This window comes from Botrytis sinoallii (assembly GCF_014898435.1).
Source record: "Botrytis sinoallii strain Bc 23 chromosome Unknown BSIN_035, whole genome shotgun sequence".
NCBI lineage: Eukaryota > Fungi > Ascomycota > Leotiomycetes > Helotiales > Sclerotiniaceae > Botrytis > Botrytis sinoallii.
In genome coordinates, this window is record NW_024066062.1 from 151,117 (window position 1) to 178,568 (window position 27,452).

At 42.7% G+C, this 27,452-nt stretch overlaps 5 protein-coding genes across 5 annotated transcripts; 3 read left to right on the plus strand and 2 right to left on the minus strand.

The window, feature by feature from the left end:
* Positions 1–1,397: 1,397 nt before the first annotated feature.
* EAF02_011749 (uncharacterized protein) lies at positions 1,398–2,159 on the minus strand (the record flags this gene model as incomplete). Its single annotated transcript, XM_038907796.1, has 2 exons — positions 1,398–2,015; positions 2,111–2,159. The coding sequence occupies 2 exons, from the start codon at positions 2,157–2,159 to the stop codon at positions 1,798–1,800; spliced, it is 267 nt and encodes an 88-aa protein (XP_038752440.1). The 3' UTR covers positions 1,398–1,797.
* Positions 2,160–14,508: 12,349 nt separating this feature from the next.
* Positions 14,509–16,062, plus strand: EAF02_011750 (uncharacterized protein; the record flags this gene model as incomplete). The annotated part of the gene is made up of 3 exons (XM_038907797.1): positions 14,509–14,659; positions 14,751–14,901; positions 14,982–16,062. The coding sequence occupies 3 exons, from the start codon at positions 14,509–14,511 to the stop codon at positions 16,060–16,062; spliced, it is 1,383 nt and encodes a 460-aa protein (XP_038752441.1).
* Positions 16,063–18,233: 2,171 nt separating this feature from the next.
* On the plus strand, positions 18,234–19,053 carry EAF02_011751 (uncharacterized protein; the record flags this gene model as incomplete). Its single annotated transcript, XM_038907798.1, has 3 exons — positions 18,234–18,391; positions 18,466–18,631; positions 18,691–19,053. The coding sequence occupies 3 exons, from the start codon at positions 18,234–18,236 to the stop codon at positions 19,051–19,053; spliced, it is 687 nt and encodes a 228-aa protein (XP_038752442.1).
* Positions 19,054–20,436: 1,383 nt separating this feature from the next.
* Positions 20,437–22,419, minus strand: EAF02_011752 (uncharacterized protein; the record flags this gene model as incomplete). The annotated part of the gene is made up of 2 exons (XM_038907799.1): positions 20,437–22,187; positions 22,245–22,419. The coding sequence occupies 2 exons, from the start codon at positions 22,417–22,419 to the stop codon at positions 20,683–20,685; spliced, it is 1,680 nt and encodes a 559-aa protein (XP_038752443.1). The 3' UTR covers positions 20,437–20,682.
* A 401-nt stretch (positions 22,420–22,820) lies between these two features.
* Positions 22,821–26,391, plus strand: EAF02_011753 (uncharacterized protein; the record flags this gene model as incomplete). The annotated part of the gene is made up of 3 exons (XM_038907800.1): positions 22,821–23,294; positions 23,343–25,921; positions 26,016–26,391. The coding sequence occupies 3 exons, from the start codon at positions 22,821–22,823 to the stop codon at positions 26,389–26,391; spliced, it is 3,429 nt and encodes a 1,142-aa protein (XP_038752444.1).
* Positions 26,392–27,452: the final 1,061 nt, after the last annotated feature.

Genomic DNA, 27,452 nt, shown 5'->3' on the forward strand with positions numbered 1-27,452 from the left:
CGGCCAACAAATAAGACCAGAGATGACAGCTACAATGATCTACCTACGCATCAGAACCCAAAGATCTTGATGATACAAGTGTATTCACTTCAAACTATCTTTCATCAAGGCGAGGACAAATCACCAAATAGAGTTATCACACGCTCCTGTCCCTGGATTTACTCAACATGGTCCAAGCCCTGATGGACTTCCCTCTCCGGGTCCCCCGTTCCCTCTGCCGTCTTCCCCACAAACGATATGGCACTGAAGTGCGCGCGGACCAAAAGAAATTATACAAAGTATGGTATTTTCATCCGTTATGTGTACGTACGAGGTGAAAGAATAGTCGAGTTAAGATCAGAATTGAACTTTTGATTGGTGCGGGAGAGACGCCACCCATGCGGACGGACGGTTTGTTTCGTACACAGAACTCTTCATCACTGGGAGAAAGTATAAATAATATTTGTCGGGTAATTATTCCATCGATAAAAAACATCATGGCGTCTTGATTGTAGTGTAATTGAAGAATCCCATTGGCAGCCATCGGATTCGGCCGAAATGCTGCTCCGAATTGGTTCGCCGAAGAGACTTTTCGCTTTCAGTCGATGATAGCCGTTTGCTTAACTCCCCGAAGTCTATTTTAACGTGAAGTCAATCTTAACCGACGATGGTGAAACGGACCAAGGATCCTTGGAGGACCGTTGGGAAAACATGAATGGGTGAAATATTCCCAGTGGTCTGGCACCAAGAAAGAATGGTGTTAGATGTTGAAAGACTTTTACATCGATCGACAGTGTCATCATAAGCCCTTCGACTACATTCTCTCTATTCAGTGGGAATTATCCCGTCGGCTATTTTTTCCAAGGCTATGGGGGGAAATTCCCACTTTTTTTGTACTAATCACGTTGTGTTTAGATGAAGAATTGTCCACAAGTACTGTTTCTAGGCCAATATGCTCGGACGTTGGCAATTTTGATGATCGAATCGGGAAGTGACTATTGAGCCTGTGATCCCCATTATTCTAGATCTTGGATTCATACACTTATTATTGAATACATATAGCTTATAAATGCTCCCAATATATTGCCCAGACTCTCAACCGTGTCACAGACAGCGGGGTATAGGTGGGAATTGGCGTTCTGGGTGGACCGTGTGGACACAGAAACGTTTTCACTGGTATTATGATGCTGCAAACTGCTAGGACTGTATGAGCTGCACATCATCGGCGCTGTGATGGTAGATCGAGAAGTCAGAGGGTTTTATCGTATTCTCAGTTTAGCATCAAGTTGAATGTATATGGATACGAATTATTTTTATTCTCCATGGCCGTGCGCGTCTAGTCGTCGCATTCGCGTCGCCGGAGCGTCCGAAACTTCCATGGAATGCGACGGGAGACATATGTACATGCCGTCTACGTCATAGTCGTCGTTGTTGACGGTTTCTGGGCAGTGGGCAGTGGGCAGTGCTTTTCTTTTTTTTTTTTAGCTCCATTTTCAAAGAAACAAGATTAACGATTACTGGGTTTGTTTCTTGTTCTTGCTAAATTGAGTAGCACATTGTTTGCGATGAGGTTTATTCGAATTTGAAAATGTTGAAGCTAGTTTCTTTCGCATGCAGGTACATTGAACTAGTTACCATATCATTGGGAAATTATTCCACACCGCCCAGCTAATACTCCTGACCGCCTGCGGACTCCGTAGTCTACTAACTTGATCTCAGTATCACAGTGCAGCATCATCTCAGCCTCGTCTACCCATGAGTATACAACTAACACCCCTACTTTCCACGACTACGCTAGCCTTCTATTCACATACAAGCTCAGTTAGTACCAATCCTCTCGAAAGTCAAATTCCCACACCCAACATTGGTCTCGACTGTTACAATACATCCGTCGGCAAGATCGGCTGAGAAAGAACAGGTACGATATTTTCCAGTGAGGGTCTGGGGTGCGCCATTGTGATCGAGGGGCTCGGAATGTTGTGCTTTGAAGGTACCAACGGTCGTGGAGTATACGTTGAAATAGCATGCTTCTGTTACTATGACAGAGGGAGGGTATGTTAGGGTTTGAGTGTGGTGGAGCTGGGGATATACTGGGATGGAGTGGAATGAGATATCGGCGTTGGGGACTTACGGTGAGTGAGGAGGAGAGTGCTGGCTGAGAGGAAGATTGAGAGACGCATTTTGAGGGGTGTTCTGTTCTTAGGTTGCTGGATGGAGCGATGTGATGGTTGGAATTTTAGATATCTAAATCATATTGAACTAGACTGCTACAATAATGATATCTTTATACACACTCCAGAACTCTCATGTCCCATTGCCACCTGCATCTCCAACTCTCGCTCACCGTGCCAACTTTGCGAGTTTCCAACCCAGTTTCTGCATCTTCAGTTTCTCGACATACGCTATCTAGGTACGAAAATCCTACGTCTTGCGTGCATATATAAATCTGATAGATATCATACTCGCTCACCCCCAATGATATCTTCAACGTTCCCCGTTACCCTGATATTATCGGATCATAACTTTTTGTTCCTTGATTTCCACACCGGACCATCGGTATCAACATCCCTTAAAGTGGAAGGAACAATTGTTATTTGTGTAATGAAGCTTGAAATATTGCTGATATGCAGGGCGCAGGCTAGGCGCGTCGGGCTAAGGGCTTCGGCTCGGGTGCCCGGGACGAATAAGGAGATTGATGTGCAGAGGATGATACGAGTGAGTGGAAATTAGATGGGTGACTGATAAGGTAGCGAGAGTTTGATAAGGAAGGGTTTTGAGGACGAACGGAGATGATTGGATTTGGAATTGGAGAAAGGGAAAATATAATTGAGATACCTGGTCATTGGGTATGAATGCAAATACGTAGTATTCATCATACTCGTAACCTCGTACGATATTCGTAAGGTAGTGAGGCTTATCGTGTGCTCTCGTATGCTCTCGTATACTATCGTATGCAAACCCCATCATGCTTTCAACACGGATGAATATTCTCGGCACGCAACCTCAGCCTCGTATGTTCCCATCCGTATTTAACCACTAGGTCTATTCTGATCTCATCACCACAACTCAGCACCTCACCCCCCAAAAGCTAATTTTCTATACACGAAGGATTTTTCCGGGGCAATAAATTGGAAGTGGAAATGAGTAAGACGGAGAATAAGATGACGGGCGCCACGTCGGGCGCTTATCTTACAATCCTACGCGGGCGGGTAAGCTGGGTTCGCGAGATGGATATTCTCGGTTCCTTCCTGGCGCTTACGAGGAGGGAGGGGTAAGTAGAAAGTGTACTCGTGTTTTAGAAGCGATAAACTTTGTAAATTTGAAAGTATATTTCGAAAAGGACAATCAGCTCCGATGACAAAGTCCGAATCTCGAAACCTTGTCGTATTTCTAACATTCGTTCAGAATTCCGGTGAATTCTATGATCAGGTGGGTAATGGGTAGATGATTAGAAATACAACAATTGGAATGAAACTTGGAAAATACCCATCAATACACTTCAAGCGACGGAGTGCCACCTCTCCTTACATTCTCAAACTCGACTAATTGATGATGATTTTTTCGTATGCCTTTACGTACATCTTTCCTTGGACTTCCAAAGTTCCCGTCTCATTCGTGCAATTCTTCTATTCTCCGAATTCGAAAGAAAATTTCTGTAGATCTCGATCCCTTTCTAGGAAATCTTCAAGTCTACATCATTAAAAAGGTTGACGTACGTGAGCAGTTCAATTGCCTGTCCGTGGGTATCCGCCATCTATCAATCTGCTCGTAAGACCACCAATCATAATGGTAGCGGATGGTATTGATTTCCCATCCGCAATCCAAGAATTAGTGCTTAACCTTAAAGTTGCTTCAGAACTACTGAAAATAGATATTCGCAAATAAAGTTCAGTACCAAGCTGTACGTACGAACATGCGAAGGTTGAACGAATGGTGAACTGGCACGGTACTCGTTTGAGTAGCTTCTCATTCCAAGGCTTGGGATAGGAATACTCCGTCTCAAAATCTCCTTTCCCAGTTTCCATCTCCTTAACTAGAAGATTGAACTCACCGCCTTCGTACCGATATGATCCCTTTTCTAACTTCAGAGTCAAGGAACATCCTTTTTCCAGAAAACCACAGCAAGTTTCTAGAAAATTGTCTTGGAGCTTTGGGAAATTAAGCGAATGGATGTTTTGGTTTGGGGATCAAGCAATATCCTAGTACTCCACGTGGAAGAAGTTGACAGATTGTTCTTTCATTCCTTCTAGTCGCTGATCGTTTCTCGTAGAATGATGAGTCGTTCCGTATAACTGGAATGTACCTTGCGTACCTGAAAACACTAATTTCCCACAGTCTGGGAAGTTTGGAAGAGTGACGGTGCGGTGTGAGAATTGTCGAGGAGGAGGAGCGGTGAGCTTGCGGAGGTGAATTAGGAGGTGGATTCGTTGTGACTTGTTTGTTTGGAAGGATCAATATTTTGTTCCTTTTTTGTTCCTTTGGCATTCTGGACTACTCCATAGATGGATTCAAAGATCTGTAGTTTCAGCGGGCCGTATCTGTAGCCTGCATAGGACACAGTTCTTCTATCAACAATTTTTCCAGTATTGATCATTGCCTATACTACAGGCATACGTTGCAGTACACATCACTAATTCGTAAGCCCGGATTCCCAAATCTTCAGTGGCAAATTAGGTGGTTTCAACGGCATCTTCAAAAGTTCAAAACTCCTAAACTTCAAACTCCGAAAACAAAAAGGGAAAAAGAAAAACACGAGTACCTTCCACATGCATACACTATCTGCAAAATATCCGGAAATACATGTGTGTTCAAACTCAAACTTCGTCCACACCCCAGATCCTAGATCAAGCCATCCGAGTTTCCCATGTGTAAATACCGACATATTCGGCGTTTGCCTCAGCCCTGAGCCTTGAAATTCTCGCATTAATACAATCAATTCAGCGGAGACGAGTTGAAGCCCTGAATCCTGATGTTGAGAGAACTTCATTGCTTTTGATGTAAGCTTCCATGATTCCATACATGTAATCTTCCCCCCCTTGTCCATACTCGCCCCATAAACAAAGCAAACCTTCTAGAAGAAATTTCGAAGGATTTTGTTGAGACTCCACAATCTTGAATCCACCATACTCTGCGGCGTCAAGGGAGCTTTGAAGCAAGCAAAACATTCCAATGGTTCCATACAAAAAGCAAAACCAGGAATCCCTCATCACAAATCAGGGACCTGCACTCGTATCTAAACAAGGAGACCAAGTACCGTTTACCGTGCCAGCCCTTTACAATTCGTGAGTGGTAATTTATGAAAAACCCCAGGTGGAGATCATCTCAGTGGCTGAGTGCATCTTGCAAGGCGGTCAAGAATCAAAAAGAAATTTTAAAATTACATACATATCTCCAGCTCGGTGGAAATTTCGCTTTTCTAGCCAGTTTGGGGAATTGAAGATAACACCCATGTCGACCATTTCAAGAGTGGATCTCCTTTTCATCTGCCCCTCTGTAAAGGAGAGGAGGTTCTTCCATTTTTGCGAGAATTGCCACCGGTGACCGCATGTTTTGATACTTGCTTGCGAACTCCTTTATTTCCTTACCTGCGAGTCACCTTGAATCGTGGTTGACTACGTAAATAGATAATATCTCCATACTCTGTATATGCACAAATTAGATATTAAGTACCCCGTCAAGCACGAAATCGGCTCGTGCGGAAACATGAAACGGGTTTGTTGTTTGTTTGTTGGTTGAAGCAGAATTGATGCATAACGACTTAGAGTATTCGTTTAACCCCTTCATTTCATCCATAGTCCATTCCTTACAACCATAGCTCTCAAATTCCATACACACTCCATACATTTTCATCTCATGTAAAATAAAAATGGGGACTTCTGGAAACTTCCGAGATGGGGTTTCAGAAGAGTTTGATACTCACCGTCAGGAGGTCACGGTCACGTTTTGGCATTGAGTATGAGATTGAGGTGGATTCAAATCCATCTGAAATGTGAGATTATTCTGAGATTGATGCGTTACGCTTGGCTGTTGAGATTCTTCGAATCGTGTTAGAAGTAGTGGAGTACATGTTATGCTGACGGTATGGGTTTGGAAGAATGCACACGTGCATGCGTGCGAAGGCCCGTCGAAGGGTGGAGTCACTGGAGTGACATGACTGTAGATGTCCTTGATAGATTTATTTTGTGTGAGAACAGGGCTATACGCAGGTACACAGTGAGTGGAGCATGACCCTGATTTTCACCATCTACAATTTTCTAGAATTTTTCTGTGAGATGGTCAGGTAATTAATTTCATTTGTTTCTGATTGGCTACATTTTGCGAGGTTTGTCTTGGAGTATTTGGAAAGGCTTGGTATGTGGGGATAAATGGTACGGAGTGGCCGAATGATCTTCGCTTTTTATGTATGTTATTAATGTATTTTATGAAGATTTCTTGGTAGTTCGCAGTGATACTTGGCAGGACTTTGTCATATGCCCAAAGGGGCCCTGGAAATTGAAGAAGAGAATCTTCGGGCAGAGGTTACATGCAGCGTGAAGGTGTACTGGTGTCAAATATCAAGATTATTTCACATTACCAGCAACGGCGAGGATGATCCTACCAACTCGGGTGGATCCTCAGTTCGATTGGAATCCCATAGACAAGCGTTAGGTAAGCTTTGAGTACACGATGAGGGGAGAGAGGCACTATGAAGAGACATACGAAGGATAGTGCTCTATCAAAACGTTGAGGCTATTGATTCCAACTCTCGGACTAGCATATTTCGTCCAAGCTGAACTTCAGACTGGCAGATATATCGAGATCAACGTGCCAAAACTCTCGATCTCGTGTTCTATGCGACGTCAAAGTAGTTAATGTGCCAAAGGGTAGCGGCGCACATAGACACATCAGCTCAAGAACTAGAGATGAAAATGTATGTAAACTTGGTGATTCTCAAAACTAACTGATGTCAATGTCAATATAACGAACCATTTCCATAAACTATTTCTGGAGATCTCAAAGCTTGGCATGTGTAAAATCTTGAGTTAAATTTTATTCTCACCGCATTGAAATCTTTTCTCCCAGGGCCGAAATCAAGCGCAGGCATCAAGAACGAGATAAAGCTAATTGCATGCAATGGTGGAATCATGGTGACGTTTTTTGGGGAAATTCGATATCACGAAGATTAAAGTTGGCGGTGAAGTTTTTCTCTCATCTTTCTCGGGTTCGGTGGATGGTGGGAAATGAAAAAAAAGCTTGTCGATAACTCCGCTGTTGCATCATAATGTGATGTACTGATTGTCGTCTCCGCATCGGAATATCATTCGGTACAATTTGAAAGTGGGAAGATAGTTCTTCGTATTGATGTGATCAGGCTTCATCAGGTTTTGATCATTGAGCAATCATTGCTCAGTGGTTTGACCCATTCCGAAGAACAGGTAAAGATGGATTATACATAATAAGATACACAGTATAGGTATACTTGCACTTGAAGATACTTTTTTTTTACCCAAACATATCGAAACGAGATATATGAACCCTTGTTTTACTTCAGGGTGAATACTATTCGGTTATCGAGGGAAAGAAAAATTGCTGAGATGAAGGGGATCAGAAAAAGCCGTCAAATTGGCGAAATTAATGTCCGAGAGCTCAGACAATGACAGGTGCCATCAGCAGAGGAAATCTTCAAATTTGCGCGACAAACGCCGATCTACACCATCACCTGTAAGAAAGTTAAAAAAAAGGGATTTTAAGCTCTCCAAGACTTCCCGATTTGAGAATGGGCATTCCTTATGTGGAAACGGCGACATCTTCTTTCGGAAGCGACATTGTGCAAAAACATCAAGAAAGGAATAGCAGATGAGTTGATTTCAATAACCTCAAAATTTACATCTCCACCTTCCAGCTCGCTTGATACTCGGAGGACAGATAAAGAAACGGAGCAGGAAACATCCGTTTCGGTGTCTTCGGCACTCAAAAGTAGTCTGATATTGGAAGCAAGGGCATATATCTCTGCAATTTGCGATTTCGCGCGACAAACGCAGGGGCTGGGGTTACATTGATGAGGTATAATTTATGTGACTCCCCTCAGCCTTGTATCAGGGGATTTGCAAGTCTAGCGAGGGGGAGATCGTAAGTTTCTTTTGTTGGTGGGCATGCTTTATCCACCCTTCTCCGTCCAGGTGACTTCTAATCCTTGACTTGGCATTTTAGGTTTATGGGCCTTATGGAGATGGGATTCTGCATTTCTGAGATTCTTCGCATTCGCATGTGAGATTGATGTCAAGAAATTGGATATCTTGGAATCGTATTTTCTTTTGTGGTTTAGATTGAGTTGGTTTTGCGATAAGAGAATTCGATCATAGAAGGACTCGAGATTATTGAATCTATTGAATGTTCAAGCCCTATGTCTTTCGTATCCCAAAATGTCGAGTGTTGCTTGGTAACTGCTTGGTAACTATGGACTCACTACTCAGCCACTTCGCCTGAATTTATGGTTTCAAAGCCCGCAATGAGATGAACTCGGTTATAGAGTTATATTTTACGGGAACATTCGGAAACATGGGCGTCCATTGAGAAACATTTCTTAACTTTTCCAACAACCAAAACACTAATATTCAGGTGCCACAAGCCTCCCGAGAACGGTGTTGAGATGGTAAGCGGCAAGGCAAAAAGAAATCTATCAATTCCACGTTTTCAACATGGATAGATGTTGGAATACGAAAATTCTATGATCAGTGTGCTATTTAGCCAAATCATCTTGTACAATGGACATGCATGCTCAGATATTGTGAGGTAAACAGCCGTGATGCATATCTAGAAATTGCTGAGCGGCACTGCTGTTAGATTGCTGCATGCACATAGCTTTAATTGAATGGTACTGTACACCCCAATCACTTTGTACAATTTAAGCATTTTTACAACAGATCTTTGCGGGTATGCATGCACTGCTATCTGAATTTAGATATCGTATCGAAGACTCTATTCACGATCGGAGACATCGGCTCAAGAAAGGGGGCCAAAGCCCAAAATTAAGCTCAACGAAGGCATTCCATTCGTGTTCATGGTACGTGGACAGCGAATTGTGACCGCAGACCGTTGAAGTTCTTCCCGATTTCACCAATACAGCATCGAGATCAGGTGAGAAGAGACACGGGTAGGGGCGAGGGGAAACACGGGCTGTAGTCTATCGCATCGGCATGCGAATCACCTGTAAGCGAACCACGAACACCCCACATTTGATATAATCGTGGTTTGACCGACAGTAGCTAGGTATGATTTTGGTCATTGGTTATTGCGGTTGATATTGAATGATCATATGATAGATTTGTGACTGATAATCGTAGCCTTGGGTGATATACAAGCTGAGGTGTACATATCCGGTATCGAGCGTCAGCACAGCGGCGGAAAAAGGTACACGAACTTACAAGGCTGGGTTATTGATACGATTCCTCGCAATGCGCAATGCTTGGTTTTAGTAGGCTGAGAACCTGGAGATTTTATTGGAGGTTGCCTGCACTTTCATGAAATACAGTCAGCACTATGCCGCACCCAACCCAAGAAAACTCGTGGGAACTATTATTGAATTCGGTGTTGATTGATAATAATAACATATGCAACCAGAAACTGCAAACAGCAAACAGAAAACAGGCTTTGATGTCAACATCCGTCTATACTCCGTACTCAGCTAACCTCCGTTGGACTATCTTCCTTGCCTCGTAGATCTGAATGTTCGGAGTTTTTTTTACTCAATTGCTCATCAATATCAAAATCCTCATTTCGAAAAAAGTCAAGCCGCCCCTCAATCAAAAATCTTCAGCCTGATCACTTCCTACATCGTAGAAATGTGGATTAGGAATGACAAGGAAATTATTCTGCCATTTATTTTCTGCCATTCTGACCAAACTATTTTCGGCAAAAGGGGATTACCCCTGTTGTCCGCCTGTTGTTACCAAAATAGTACTAATGAGATGATCAAAATAAAATGAATATTACTTTTTGAGTAGACTTGAATGTCTAATGGGATTATAGATCATCTGAATACTTGTGCTCTCGTAGAAGGAAGACATACTCAGGTCCGTGAGAGATAGATTCGTAGACAGATTCGTAAATAGATTTGTAGATAACTTGACAACCGATACATAAGTGATTCTGTAGATGTTGTATCTCTTACTATGGCCAAAGTTTTCCCCAATGTCACGTATAATTCAAATGTCTTTCGCTTCCTGCCCCTTCATCAACTTTAAGTGTGACTATGCAAGAAGAATTATGAAAACCTCCTAATCATCCACTGCGAATGCAAGTTGCCGGCAGAATAATAAAACCAACAAGCTGAAGCTCCCCCTGTTCAATGCACCATCATTTCCATGGCGTATACAAGGCTTAAAACTAAAATTATTTTACATACCACACTTTCCCTTTCTTAGAAACATCTTATATCCACCCTGGGCATGCATCACCTATTTTCCAAATTCTCCACAATAAAATCATCCAAGTGCAACAAGACTACTTTGAGACCATTGTACCTGGCACCTACGCAAGTGCAGCCCAAAATGAAACACGATAGCGTGGGATGCTTGTAACGCCCTGGCAGTAACTTTGACCAGGTCAGGTCCAAACCTTCCGTTGCTGATCCAAGATGAATGAGCAATTATGGACAAATTTCCCCAGGTAGGTTCAACCTGGTCAATTTTCTGATTGTGGTTTGCATAGCACGCATAGTTGAGGAGTGTACGAAAATACATAAAGATCCAGGACCCCAACTTGCTGCAAAAGAGAAAATAGATTATTCAGTATCACTTCATCAAGCGCTACCTCTATCTACTACAAGTTTCAGGTCACTTCGATAATAGAAACAATCTTTTTTATATTGCGATTAAACATTCATCAATCACCACAAGCAAGATATATAACTCTCCTCTTCCTCCCACTTCGAGAGTAGATCATCAACAACTTCAATCATCATCTCATCTGAACAACTTCATCTATATACACCACAGTTTAGTTCATTCTATCCCAATCTATCAACATGCCTGCTCAACATCGCCCTACCAACCTTCCTCCTTGCCCAGGACCACCACCCAACCGTCCTCTTCCTCCTCTTCCATCCAAATAAATTTCAGTTCTTGGACAAGAAACACATCAACTGAAGCTAAAAGGGAACATGGACTCATTACCACAATGCGAATACCAATTCGATACCTCACTTCCAAATTGAGAGAGCCACCGAATCCGCGTTTGAGAGTCAAGATTACATTGCTACCTTACATGCATACCCTCCCCGCCTTACTCACGCCTCATAAATGCCATTCAGCCTTCGGCACTGAATGGTAGTTCATACGCGCAACATTACCTCATCTTCGGCGCTTCTTGAGCTTCTTGCACGAGCATCTCCAAGGGGTTTCTTCCCAACCCGAGCATGCGCATCGGACTGAACGGCGCAGTGATTATACACCTCAATTCACATTATCCGCTACCCACAATTTCTCTTCTCGCGGCAGAGATTCGAGCAGGCTCATCTTCAATTGCTTGCACGCTACTATCTCGATACCCTTTTACACTCATCTGTCATTTGACTTTTGAGTATTTACTGTACCAATATACTACATGCCGCGGCGACGGTCTTACTCTCATGAGATTTTAATATGCATACTTGTATTACTATTACTGGCGCGATGGAAGGATATCCAATCAGGATTATTATGGATGGGAATATGATGGGTCGATAGGTTACCTACTGAGGGCCTAGGGAGTTTTCAAGGAATGGTAGCATCACCGCCATGGATATGGAAAGATTGCGATATGTACTGATATGACGAGAATTGATATGATGAGGGAAAGAAATAATTGAATCTTGAAACTTTTCACTATACACTATACTTTTTTGACTATGACTATGACTATGACTATGATTGTGATGCTTGATTGTGATTATGACTTTACACGTTTACTACGCGCGATTGGTGCTTGACCGATTCTTCGTTTGTGAGATAACATCGTTCCTTGATTCACGTTTATCTCACGAAACAAAATACACAAGGGAGGGATGATATATGCTTGGGTCAACAATATGGTCAATTCGATACAAAGGATATGATTGGGCACCCAAGTTCCCGGGCTGATAATCCTTCCGTTGCCTCGTCTGCCCCAATCCTTATTTCCCCTTTCTAGAAGCATTACCGACGCGATATTCTCACTCAGCGAGGGCAAAAGCGAGCGGCGATGGGAATAAGGCGAAACCTCCACGCCTGTTCGCTCGTTACACCTTCCTCCTCTACACAATGCTCGGAAATCTCGCATGCAGGAACGTTCAAAGGATGATGTGATCGTCATGATAATCATTGCCATCGCCTCCTTGATATCGCGACCGAGCACGATGATGATGGTTGGTCGTTTGGAATATATTAGCCAGTAGTGATACGTAGTCATACGAACCATTCCCAATCATGCCTTACCGAAGTTTGAAAAATGGGTCAGATGAGCTTTTGCTTGCTGGTTTGCTTGTTCTATTCCCAGGGGTATACTGCCTCAAGCTCGCGCAAAATATTCACGTGAAAATCCTACTTCCCCCCTGTCGACCTATTAGATTAGCCAAGGGAGAAGACTCACCGATACCAATGCGTACCACCTGAGAGTGAAGCATGGTGTATGAGGTGAGGAGTGGTGTGAACAAGGCGACCGAACGCCGAACTCCAGGGGATCGACCAGCGCCGAAGCCTTCCCGTTGAGTAGGCAGTAGCAATTTAGTTGTCTCAAGCATGCGGGTTGAGAATGAGTAATCGAGGATAGGATATAGCAAATAGGATAGTGGGATATGACTATACGATATCAAGCAGGCAAACAGACAGGCAAGCAAGCTCCAAGTGGACACAAGTTCTGAATACATGTTTAGGTACGTATACGGTAGATAGAATTTTCAGAAAAACTTTATTGAGGTCAGACAAGAAGTAGTTGTGGTAGTCCGTGAACACATTCCTTTTGGCAGGCTCGCGCGCGCATTTCGATAAGACAATATACATCATAGATAATCAAGCCATCTCTCCTCATAAGGATGAAAGATCTTCAATCGTGATCACCCATGGAACACAACACTCAGGATTTGATGTCACTCATAAAGATCTTCCAATCCAATCCTTCGAACCTGGCTAATGATCGGATGGCTTTACATAGCCTGTCAATTTTCTCGAACTTTTAAACTTTAGATTAATCGATTATGATGCAAGGGATCATCTCCGTTCTTCCTGATATTACTGACTAAACCCTACCCGTTGGACAGACATTATTGCTTTTGAAGGAGAAGAGATTTCTATATTCGGTGGTTCATTATGATGAAGAGGGTTTCTGATATCTGAGATATATACCTTGGCTCAACAGCAGAAAGGTTCAAAACGGGTTGGCGTAAATGTCGAGAAATTGTTCCTGAGAAGAAGGAAAAGGAAGATGGATATGTCTCACCATACTGTTGTGACAGTGTAACCAGCTGATGCATAGAAGCTATGACTTCTCTGAGACGAAGACCTACTCCAACTGATATTCCTGGTATATATTCATCATGTAGAGATAACTTGGAGTGAAATCGTAAAGTCAATATATTCGGGCTGAGGAAGATGAGGGGAAGAAGGCTTGGTATCTTCAATTATACCTCTTCAAGACCAATATTGGGTGTGATAGTGACATGCCAAAAATCCGGTGGTGTGGGTTAAGGTTGCTAGGTTGAGGAGACTTGCACAGTCTTGGTGACCGGGTAGTAGATGGGTAGTAGATAGGTAGTAGAAAGATAGCAGATAGGCACTAGATAGGTTAAAGTAAGAATTAGTCTTCAACCTTCTTCTCTGTATGATTGTGGCACAGCAACACGGCGAGACGGATGCGACGTTGATGTTGTGCTTCCTTGGAGGTTATTTTTTGCGTACATGTGTGCGCTGTGTGAAGAGGAGAGTAAGCATATATCCCGATAGGCTGTTAGCTAGATGCATCTATTAGTTTTGGTGGTTATGTGCTTGGTTGTGTGGTGGTTGGGTATTATCGCCGAGTAGCTGAGAATTGAAGGAGATAAAATCATATCACGTGGACACGGGTAATTTTCCCAGGAACGCCAGGAACGGGATGGAGCGCGAGGGAAAGGCTTGGCAATCATGGAGGGGAATTTCTTATCAATTGATCAATATTTTTTGACAAGTCTCACGTTAACTTTAACGGCGACATCAACAACGACATCAACCACAGCACCAATTCCAATTTGGGTGCCGTCTTTCCCTTCACCGTTTACAATATATGCATGTATGCATATGTACAGTTTGATACATATCAAATTACTTGCATCTCCTCACCGCAATTGTAATAGCTTTTGCAAGGAAAAGCATAAGGCATAATTGATTCTTTTGGACGACTTGCAGATTTCAATCAAGTAAAATCCTCAATTCCATCATCTTTTTACTCTGAATCTTTAACCCACACCTCAAACCTCGAATCTTGCTCAAAAATCATACCACACCACTTTATACTTGGCACAGAAACCTACGCATAACTTCCGCATTATATCACATATCAATCATGGTTCTTGAACTGCATATTTGGGGTCCATCATTCGGTTTGCCCTCCATTGATGCACAATGCTTAGCTACTATTGCATACATGCAGCAAGTGATCCCACGTGGTCAATGGTCCCTTGTTGCTAGTAGTGATCCAACCCTAAGTCCCACGAGTACGTGACGCAGAAAATGCATCCTTTTACCCCTCACACAATCCTTGAGTGGTCAAAAGAGGAAAAGTTCAATATTGATATAATCCTGCAGATGAATTACCTGCTTTGAAAGATAGCAGGAATGGGGCCATTCATTGGGTGGGTGGATACAGAAGCATCATCGATTTTCTCACACAATATTCATCTGGGAAATGGAATCTAGATGCGGGCTTACGAGGACAAGAAGGGGCCGATTGTACAGCGTAAGTACTACCGAAGAAAAAACGGATAGACAGATCCTTTATATTTGTTATGATGCAAAGCTTATTGATTGGTCGATTAGATATTCTGCTTTTATCCAAATGCATGGACAGCCGTTACTAGATCTCTCACTCTATGTTTCTTCGAAGAATTATTCCGAAATCACTCGTCCGATTTTCAATACGATACAATCTTTTCCCTTGCCATATCTTACACCGCCTCATCTCCGAGCGGAAGCTAAAAAAAGAACAGAATATCTAGGTCTAGATGCTCTGGATATAGATTCAGAAGATGATAAATCACGAGACCAACCAAGTATCATACCCGAATCTCTTAGGAGGGGCAAACAATCTGTCTCAAGTTTACTAAAAGCTTCCCCTGAAACTAACGCGCAAATTCGTCTCGATGCATTAGCAAGCGACTTTTTCTCTGCAATCAGAGAATTAAAAGGAAATAAGAAATATCTTGTCTCACATGAGAAATTGTCGAGTCTAGATTGTCTAGCACTTGGTTTTATGTCTCTGATGCTGTATCCGCAGTTACCACAACCATGGCTGCAAAAGACGATGAGGAAAAAGTTTCCAGATTTGGTTGAATGGGTTGAAAAGCTGAAAGATGAGGCGTGGAATGGTGTGGTTGGTTTGGATGATGCGCTGCTTACCAAATCTGGCAATAGCGGAAATGCAAATGCAGTGCAACAGAAGAAAGGGAGTTTACCTTGGCAAGCGCCTGAAGCTCGTGGTATACTAAATATCGGAGGCGTATTTTTGGCGGGTCTAGCAGATTCGTTACCGATTGTGGGACAACAGAGGAAAGATAATCGTATGAGACGGTATGGTGGCGAAAAGGAAAAGGATACTGATGCGGGTAGCATCTGGAAATATGTTATCACGGCGGGAAGTTTAGTTGCGGCTGTCGGATTGGTGGCGGGTTATGCGTTGCATGAGGGGTTAATACAGATGCCTGATAGTTGGTCAGGGAAGAAAGACGACGAGATAGAGAAAACTCAAAGTGTAGATGATCTTGGAGAAGCAGGTCAGGCACTTTTCGCCTTCGCGGATCACATGGATGAGAGTGTACAGAGACAAAGAGAGTTGGAGAGAAATGATAAGCCGATAGTGGAGGTTGATGTTGATGTGGGACAAAATGGGGTTATGAGGTAGACCTGGATGAATGATACTCAGGGCATTTACCTCGTGGTTGATGTTCAACGTTATGATGGAACAGTGGTTCTCGAAATGATATCATTCATAGTCTTCACATTTTTGTTTTTCAAACATTGCTGTCCATTTATGCTTGTGCAATCCTAGTGTTTATTTGTAAGGTTAGTCAACCAAGAATGAATTCCATCTATAACATCTTGTTACCCAATTGTCTTTTCCACTGCTCTCTCCCACATACATTTTTTTTCTCAATATGTTTTTGAGACTTGCGAGGAGGAACATCGATCTCTATTTGTTGTGCATACAAAAAGCTGGAGAGACCAAGTAGCTTCCACAAGTATTCATGTGCCCATCAGCCTTCCACGGAATTTCTGTTTGCAAGTGCGAATATTACGTGCTACCACTCAGTCATGTGAGCTCGGCTGTTTTGTTGGTGTACATTGTTGCGACGCAATATGTTGTCAGTTCGAGAGATTCCATCGTGGTCGTTACTTCAAATGTCGCTTTTGGTTTATCCGTAACGATTCACGAAAGTATCATTTGCACACACAACCAAGAAAACGCAGCCTGGCCATATCTTCTAGAAGTGGCAGTTTGATTGTTCTTTATTCACTCGGATTTTGGGTTTATTGTACAAATCATGGTTCTAGTTTTCTATGTGAGGGAAGATGTAAGTACAGGAGCGGAAAAGATTTGAGGTTGAAGAATAGATCAGGATATGAGCTCTTGAAGGACAGATAGGGGAATATAAATACATTAGATATGGAAATAGCTAGAGTAGCAACATTTGCGGGAGATGAACTAAACATGCAAGTTGTGAAGTATTCGGATTTATTATGTAAATTTATTCACCTTGTTTGAGCAGGTCAAATTCACATTTATACTTTTCACATCATCCAAGTCGCTTGAACAGGCAGGATCTTCAAAAGTCGGAAACAACTACCCATTCACCCTCTCATTGTCGTTATTGTGAATATTGCCACTATTGTTTCTTGATATCGAGGTGGTAATCATGCGTTTCTGTTATGGTCCCTCGAGAATGCTGTTTTTTAAGCTTCAGCTTTAAGTCTACTTTAAGATACTGTCGCTGTGAGTTTGGATTATAAATCCAACCTCAATCATGGTTGGAAAGAAAACATTACTCGTGCTTGGACCTTGCTGCTGTATTATCCTGGCACAGCCAACAACGCCTGCGATTTCATACTTCTCAAGCTTGACGACAGATCATGGTGGTTCAAGGCAGGCACCTCATATATTTTGCATAGTGTAGATACATGATGATTTCAAACGGAGAACTTTGCTATCGGTCATGATACTCAGTAAGTGCGATACTTGGGACGAAACGAGGGTGATGGAATGACAGCTGCTTTGTTGTTGTGGAATTTGAATAATTTGCAGTATCTGCTCCTTCTTCATGAGGGCAGATTCCAATGATATTAATTTAGAGGGATGCTCCTCCTTTATAGGGCAGTTCTCAACAATATTACCTAAGCTAGATGGATGCTCCTTCTTCATGGGAACACATCTCAATGATATTTAACTAGATTGAAGTATGAGAATGCAATTCCTTCAAGATTGTGCTTTCGGGTGTTCACAGCCATCCTCAGGAGAAGAAGACAACCACTGACTCTCGTGCAATAGATACAAGACATCAAGATAGGGCTCAACTTCTCATCACAAGCATACTTCTAATTCAAGAGAGGATAAAAGAATAAGAACAACTCTTTGCAATCTCAATTGTTAGACAATACTTGAGGTTGAAATTATGAATTCAAGACGATAAAATGACTTTTAACCTATAACGATAAGTAGCCCCTCAAATAGTTCTAAGATTCTCTTTGAGAAGGCTCTTCAAAATTTCAAATGAGAAACAATAGTTGGAAATTTGATGATATCTGGAGGATCAGAGCATCTGTTACCATCTTTTACACTGTACAACAACATACCAGTTTCATACGTGACCCGCAGAGAGATTGAATTGCATCTTGATTTCTAGTACCATTACCCAGTTACTACAGCAACTCATCTATTTCTTACTAACCATAATGGAAGCGACCTCCCTCGGTAGAAGTTGGCACTGAAAAGAACATATTTGAATTTCTCCATCTATCTTTAATCAATCAACATAAAGCTTTGAAACATCTATTAAAACATCTGAACAGGTCACAATCATGGCTAAAGGTCCAATTATAATACACCTTAAAGGTCAAGGAGCGTGGTGTCTTGTCCACTATCCACTTCTAGATACCTTGACTGCGATCAATGACACCCAGCGACAGAACTATAACAGAGCACTTATTTGCAAGTACTCGCACTATTCAACGAACTTGTCATGATCTCGATACAACTCCAGACTAACCATACACTCTGATGCGTAGGGTTAAATATTTATACCTATTTCAGGGGCGTGAGCGATGATGGCGACGAAGAACTCCTCCGCAGCGACAATTACAAACGACTCTTCCCCTGGTATAGGACATTAAGTACGATGCAACGCCTCAAAGATCATCTCTTCAGGACCCGCATGAAGTTGAATAAATTACTAAGATTAAACAATGCACTTATGGGAGTACGTTTTCACCCGGAAATAATCCTATCCTATCAAGAATGCCTGCTCATATTTCACAGGTTGTTCAGCCTACTGATGCTTCCAAGTTACCACCTATCCTTACTCCAGCTCAACAACAACAGGTTCAGGCACAGAGACAGGCTTATGATGCTCAAGTCGCCGCATCACGAATCGCTGCACCACGAATCGCTCCTCCTTCCACTCAGAAAGCCGATGTTCCAGCATCCAGCCAATCAGAGCTAATTCGTACCCCCTCAGCGAGAAATCGCTCGGCAATTCGTCGTCAGTCCCGTGGCCGCTCTTCTCATTGGGTTGAGCCACCTCTAGCTTATGATAACTTATCAACTCCCGGAGCAACTACGAATCTGAGTGGGCAACCTGGATCAGCAAATTATCTAGATCGAGCCAAAGGTAATGGTTGAACGGGATCATATTCTAAGCTTCTGCCGCCCCGGAACGAAAGAAGCTACGAATATGCGACGGATAGAGACTCAGACTCCTATAGATTCAAGCGCCGATATAAATGATAACAATCAGCTTTCACCAACACCGTCAACCTTCCACACAATATGGGAGATCGAGAAGCCCTCTCAAATCAAGTGGAAAACCTCTAAAAGCTCAAGAAGATGATGAAATGGAGGCTGGTACGATTTGGCGAGTATGAACAACCAGGCTGAACTTTAAGATTTTAGCGGTCTTTTGCTCTATATTGGCATTGGCTTCTCAATGGATGATTATGTACCATCGCCATGGTAGTCATCCAGGTTTAGCGACACTATTTGTATGCGGTCATATTGTCACCCAGCGGTAGCGACATGTAAAAGGATATGGGAAATGCATGATGTTTTGCACGATGGCTCAATTTCTTAGTACCTTGGGTTCGTTAGTGAGGGTATCTATTTTTCTTAAAAGCGCTGCAACTCGACTTTAGGTGCCGGGCACCCCCAGCTTTTGACTCGATATGCTGATATGCGGTTTTAAATAGCAAGGAGAGAAAGTAAATAGTACCAGAAAAGCAGTCTTTTAGTCTTTCAATAATAAAGCGGCAAATTCACAACTTCGACGAATTTTTGATATATGTTCACCACATTGATTCAAGCTTCCTTATTCTCAATATCTGCAGCCACAATACTAGCACCTAGCCTGACGAAGTTGAATCTTGACACTTCTGCGCGAGATGTCCCTATTCTCACTGCTGAAGCTGGCGATGAATCTCCTCCACACCTGTCCTTCCCCTCTCTCACCAATCACAAACATCTAGCATCATAATGGAAGGATTCCACGATTGCTATTTTGCGGAAAAAGGTGGCGTCAAGACGTCATACCTAGCTAAGGAACAGCAACTTCATGGCAGACGTGAACACGGTGTAGATTGCGCATCTCAATATAGTGAAAAATGTCATAAATGTATTCACCTCACTGGATGGTTCAAAGAGAATTGTCAAGTGTTTGTTGAAAACACCAACGAAAGTCTATATGATCCTCTGAGTAATCTTTAGTTGCTGTTTAATGGATCTGCTTCCCTTGACCACTGTCCCTTTGCACATCTTTTCTATTCCCCAGCCCATCTCCATCTATGATGACTCCGAGACAAATGACTTGTAGAGGGAGGTGATTGTGTTGAGTGAGGATAGCGATGAGGGTGATAGGGATTGCAAAACATGATAATTTGCTCAAAAAGGAACCTTAACGTTCCTCAATATCATATTCCAGAGACATTGTCTTCAGTGACTTCACTTACTCACCGTTGTCTCGGAACGTGTTTGTTATTTACCAAGTATTTACTTGTGGTGAGTGAAAGAAGATTGCATTGGACACGCAATATTTCAACTTCTTCGCAGCGGAAATTAATTATATTCACAACGTCAATGCTTTAATCCTGAATCTTGATATCACTACAAATGACATAAACTCCCGAATGCCTGAACCGTTCAATAACCCACCCATGTATGTATGCAATCTAAAATATATGTATCACCAAAACACCCGAACTAGCACCAACACATTTGGTATCCAACCCATCACCCATCAAAACTCCCTCGCCCACCCAATCAAAACACCGTAACACCACTCACAGTACCATTCTTCAGAACTTCAAATACCAATCCCGGAAATCCAAACAAAGTAGTGTTTCCCAAGCCCTTCTCATCTTCCTTCTCAGCATTTCGTTTCCCACCTACACTATCTTCCCAACCACCAAGTAATTCGCAACTACTTCCTGGACTATCGCCCCAATCGCGATTCAGGACCATTCCGCGTTGTCGTTGTTTGGCTTCTTCGACGTTGTTATAGATGCTTTTCCATTCATTGTAAAGACTGCTTTCGATCGATGGGAAAGGAGTTTCTGAGTTGATGGACATGATTTTAGACTTGGGTTTTGGGGACAAGTATTCGATTTCCCAGCGACAGCGTCGATGACGATTGAATGGGTATGAGCCCGGGACATTACCATGTAATATCACTTTTGTAGCTACCAGACGGGCGGTGGCATCTGTGGGAATAATTCGATTATTTTCTTGTTGAGAACGTGCTTTAGATGGGGGAAGCTGTGAGGGTGATGTGGGAGTAGAGACCAAGACATCGAAGCCATGGTAGAAATAATTATAGAAACACTCTCCCGTAACATTCCCTGCTACTTCTCCTTCACCACTATCATCATCAGAATCATCCGTCGCAGTGTGAGCTGAGGATTGGTCGGTATCGGTCGAATCATCTCGGAGATCCGTTGAGGCTGGTCGCCTACCAGTGCTACTTGCAGTTCGAGGTTTGTGAATCGACATCTTTTGATCGTTCTTTCGATATATAGCATCAGGTGGTCCGAGTTCAGCCACAAGCTCTTGAGGAGTTGTTTCACCGAGAAGAATCCAAAAGGGAGTATTGTTAAAACGACGAATCAACTCAAGTTTTCCTCCACCATAAAGTTTAACAAGGCCAATTTCATCTGCAACCGGTTCGCGACCTTTTGTCAAGGGAGCAAATGTCTTGAGGGGTTCAAGGGTCTGTGTGAACAAGTTATCTCTTGCCTCGGGCCAAGATTCCCCTGAGAATATGGCCATGGAAGAAGCAGGTTGGCCAGCGGATGATGAGAGTAGCGAAACAACATCTTTGCCGGGCGACCAAGATGATTTATGTATAGGGAAGGAAAATGCGACTCCGGGATATGATAATACATATAAGCCCATTCCAGTCTCGTCTCCAGCTTCAGGTTTGATATATTCTCCAGGAAATGTAGGTCCAATTAAACTCTTGTAAATATGTCGAAAGGTTGGTCCAGTAAGATGTCCAGTTCCTGCGCCATTTGGTGAAGCAGTTCCACCAGATCTTAACACCTCGCGATCATTGTATGTGAGTTTGTTTTTTGTAAAGTCTAATACTTCTATCAGTCGCAGACGCTGCTGAGGTCCATCAAAGCGTAAACGAATGCCGTTGGAAGGCAGACTGAGGATAACAGGTTCATCGACAGGAGCTACAGGCTCATAAGTCAAGTCGAGTTTAGGAAATCGTTGTGGTTCGGCTTTTATTCGTGTGATGATCTCGTGAAGTGAAGCTCCTAGAACTGAGGATATACTATTAGTTTCAGTTCTTTGTGAAGGAAAACAGTATAGTTATATACCTAGAAAGCCCAGAGCTCGTCCTGGATGGACTTGAGCGCTGAATAACGACATATCTGCTACATTTGTATTTGAATTGTCAGTAGACGGTAGAGTATTTGTACTGGCACTCGAGGTATTTGAATATTGAATTAATGACTGCGACTGGGAAGTGAGACACTTCCAGAGTGATGGCATGGTGGGGCTGGAAGCTCGTGATGCTTGGAGTAGAGAAGTGGGATTAGTTTGGTTGCCGGGGCAACAATTTGTCAGAAATGAAATGTTGATCAAAGAAATTGATTGTGATGATTGAATGTTGAAGAAACATCAACAATTATTTGCGACAAGAACGAGACGACAACGACATTATATTATATGTTCAAAGGTAAAAGAAGAAGTTCCATATTTTGAAATCTACCATCAGCATTGAGCCATTCACCTGCTGCTAGTAGCGCGTTGGTCCCCGCGTTGAACTCACTCACTCAATTTTGGATCTCTACACAAACAAAAACAAACACCAATACTACCGACCTACTGTACTTCTTTCCTTCGCGAGCGACGCAGAATTAGGTTCCCTCAATATATTATAATCGCCAATTATGGCAGGAATACCCCGGGCAACGCCAGCGCCAGCTGTGAATAAAAGGATAAACACCATGAGACCTCCACCAAGACCATCAAGTTCTTTAGCAGGACCAAGACCTTCTACCTCTAGATCAAGTTCAGCAATGCCACCGCCGTCGAGATCTGGAGCAGTCTCGCCAACAGGATCAGTCGTATCTGTTGCTACATCTACTACGGGAACGAAAAGAAAAGAAAGAGATTTTGAACATGAAGGAGGTGGAGAGACAAATATCAATGTTGTGGTACGATGTAGGGGTCGAAATGAGCGCGAAGTCAAGGAAAACAGCGGTGTTGTACTCTCAACAGAAGGAGTAAAGGGCAAGAATCTCGATTTATCAATGGGACCCAGCGCTCTCAGTAACAAGAGTTACCATTTCGACAAGGTGTTTTCATCTGCAGCAGATCAAGCCATGATCTTCGACGATGTTGTGACTCCAATTCTTGACGAGGTACTTTCACTGCTATTGTTTACATGTAAGCATTACTAATTATCTTAGATGCTTGCGGGATACAATTGTACGATATTCGCATATGGCCAAACTGGTACTGGAAAAACATATACGATGTCCGGAGATATGAGCGATCATTTGGGGATCCTTTCAGATAATGCTGGAATCATACCTCGCGCCCTTCACGCTTTGTTCAACAAACTCGAATTAAATGACGCGGAATCTTCGGTGAAGTGTTCATTCATCGAACTTTACAATGAAGAGCTACGCGATTTGATAGCTGTCAACGATAGCACAAAGCTCAAGATCTACGACGACAACAGCAAAAAAGGAAGTACTACAACATTAGTTCAGGGTATGGAGGAATCGTATATTAAGACCGCTAGAGATGGTGTGAAGATTCTGCAGGATGGATCATTCAAAAGACAAGTCGCCTCAACCAAGTGTAACGACCTGAGTAGTAGAAGTCATACGGTCTTTACAGTTACTGCCTATATCAAAAGGACAGCGGAAAATGGAGAGGAATACGTTAGCGCTGGCAAGCTGAACTTGGTTGATTTGGCAGGAAGTGAAAATATTCAACGCAGTGGTGCCGAGAACAAAAGAGCTGCTGAAGCTGGTTTGATCAACAAGAGTTTATTGACTCTTGGTCGTGTGATCAATGCCCTGGTGGATCGAAGTTCTCGTGATGTTCACATTCCTTACCGTGAATCGAAACTCACACGTCTTCTTCAAGATTCTCTCGGTGGCCGAACGAAAACGTGCATTATTGCAACAGTTTCTCCTGCCAAAAGTAATTTGGAGGAGACAATTTCCACCTTGGACTATGCCTTCAGAGCCAAGAACATTCGCAACAAACCTCAAGTCAACCAACAGGTTTCCAAAAACATCCTCCTTAAAGATTTTACATATGAAATCCAAAAACTCAAGGGCGAACTTATTGCCGCCCGACAGCGCAATGGAGTCTATCTTACCAATGAGAATTTTGAAGAAATCCAAGTCGAGAGTGAATCACGGAGAATACTTAGTGAAGAACAAGCAGAGAAAATCGAGACGATGGAAACGAATCTCCGCAACAAGGTCCAAGAATTATACACAATAACTTCCAACTTCATGACAATGAAGAAAAAGGCTGAAGCTGCGGAATCTGTCTTGGATGAGACAAAGGGTGTCTTGGAACAAACAGAATCGGTACTAGAAAATACTCGTCGGACTTTGGAGGAAGAGTCTGTACTCCGAAAGGCTCACCAGAAGACCGAGGAACAACTCAGCATTGTTGGTAGTGAGCTTCTTTCCACGCTGGGACGCACAGTGAACGATGTTGGCGGTCTCCATGACAAGAATAGGCGAAAGTCGGCTCTTCAGACCCTGAACCGAAATGCCTGGGGTCTCTCACAGGCTCAGGTCTCCGAGGTGACGAGCCTTGTAGAATCACGGGTTGAGGAGTTCCGAGAACAACAGCAGGAACTTATGGCCGCCGTCTCGGGTCGGATGCAATCATTTGTCGATGGCGAACTGGAAAAATTGGCGGCAACACAAGCATTCCTAGAGGAGAATGTTATTGCTTTTGAAACTTCTGGGAAGGAGGTGTCCGAGCAGACAGATTCAGCCAAGGAAGAGATGAATGCAGTTCTTGAAGAGATCAAAATTCTTCGAGAGGATGTCAAAGTCCGAGTAGGTGAAGGCCTCCAAGGCTTAGCAGTTGCAGCAGAAAGAATTTCCGCAGAAGTGATCAGTGAGCTTGGTGCTTTCCATACCCAACTTCATGGATCATACAGTTCACTAGGTCGAGATTTCAAGTCACTTTTCGAAGACCTCCTCAAGCACGTCAATGCACAGAAAGCCGAGGCAAACGAACTAAGACAACAACTTCATGCCGCTGCTCAGGCCGCCATGGAATCGAATACTGCCATCAACACCAAACTCGACGAGGTAATCCAAGAAGAACGACAGCAAGCCGCTGAAGATCGCCAGAATCTGCTTTCACAGATCTCGAGTTTAGTCATGGCTCAGGGTGCAACTCAAGATGCACGTCTCGGTGAGAAGATCGCCGCCGTTCGAACAGACATTCAATCATCAAATGAAACTTTCGAAGTGAATCGGGTCAAGTACAGCGAAGGCATGGATGCGTGGAATGAAAACGAAGAGAAACTTGTCGAGGAAGTTTTGAGGGCTAGGGAGACTTTGAAGACAAAGCTAAAGGATGACTGGATGGCTGCAAATAAACACAATGCTTCCATTCAAACTACAACTCGATCTGTACACGATGAGACCGTTCGTATTGTCGATGAACAAATGAAGGATATCAGCACTCAAATGCAAGCACTCGATGACTTTGTCACTCGTGCACGAGCACAGAATGCGGAGCATCATGACCTGCATGCGAAATCTCTTCAAGGTTTATCATCTACAGTTAAATCTTCGTATGACAATATCGGTGCACACTTCACATCAACATTTGGCCGTGTTAAGGATCTCGGCGACGAAATGACATCAAAGACAACAGCCTTAGTCGAGAACCTTACTCCATTAGATGACAATCTTCGACAGCCACTTGCAGATCTTCTTACCACCATTGCTAAATCGACAATGCAGGAGTACGAGCCAACAGGAGAGACTCCCAGAAGGTCAGTATCAATACACAATGCATCTGCCTCGGACAGAAGCACATGAAACACTCCTGGCAGCTCTTCGGCGGCCACAAGCTATGCAATCACCTAGCAAAGTTGTTATCCCAGTGGTTTACAACGATTCTACCCCTACTGTAAATGAAGAGGTAGCTTTTGTTCCTATCGAAGAACCAGAAAATAAGCCAACTGGACTTAGGGAGATCGACGTGAACGTAAACGCCGGAACACTGAACTCGGAGATCCAAAGCCTAAGCCAAAGCCTAATGTCAAACGGTTCAGCTAGATCCATTGATTCCGATGGGTCAACTCCACCCTTCAAAAAGCAAGCAACGGGCAAGATACCAAAGCCAAAGCTCTCAAAAAAACCTAGCGTGGTAGCTCTAGAAGGAAGAGAAAATACGATACCGGGGTCTGAGATATTTGCGCAGAGTACAGGAAGAAGACGGAGTCCAAGGACGGCAGGATAAGGGAGAAATGTTTGGAAATTAGGAGTAGCAATGTTAGACTCACTGTGTTAGCGTTTTTCGGTGTTGTTGCTAAAGGAGCTACAGGGCAAGAAGAAAGGATTGGGATAACGGGTCAACAGTTGGCGTGATGGCGTTTTAGGATATCCAAAGTTTCAATATGCTGTTGCAATTATTATGAAATGCTATGTTCTATTCTACATGTTATTTGGATCCATAATTGCAGGTTATGATGTTACTCGGTGACTTTTATGAGAATAAAGACATAAAGCGTTTAGTTGGCATTTTTGTAGACCGGTATATCAAGGTCTCCCGACAAAAACAGCATAGGGCATGAATAAAAGTAAACTGTACAAAAAAGCTCGATATTTAAGGAAGCAATATCACACAGTACCTACCTAGGTAGGAAACATGAAGAGGGTTATCTCAATATTCAGACCCTCTTCATCGATAAAACATTTCTTATTGAATTCTGAATCATATCTATTGATCTTTTTGGTATTGGTATTGTTGGCTGCTTACTAATGATCAAATTTTTTTCAGCCAATCAGGGATCGAGAGGACGTTTATCTCCTCGAAAGTCTAAGAATATTTGATCACATTTTTGATAAGAACCTGAAAACCTTTAGTAAAAGAACTTCGAAGATATACTTATACCCTTTAAATCCAATCTATTTAAAAAGTAAATATATGATTCGAAAGCCCTGATTTTCTAGTATTTATGAATCTGTACAATAATGATATATTGATTAGTTGAATTTAAATGTTATTGATAATATTTGGATTATTACAACTAAAATGTAATAGAAAAAGCTATGATAAATTTGAAATGAATATCTCCTGGTCAACTCCTGACAACTCCTACCTCCTCCTGTCTCCTCCTGCCTATACCTATCAACTTCTGTCTCCTCCTATCAAGTCCTATGCATCTTTATCTTTTTTTATAATAATCAAGATGGTTAATGTTCCGATAATTGATATCCTAACAAGCTCACTTAGTGTATTACTATTATCCAGCCCACTATTACTATAGCCATCTAGTCCACTACCTGGGTCTTTAATTA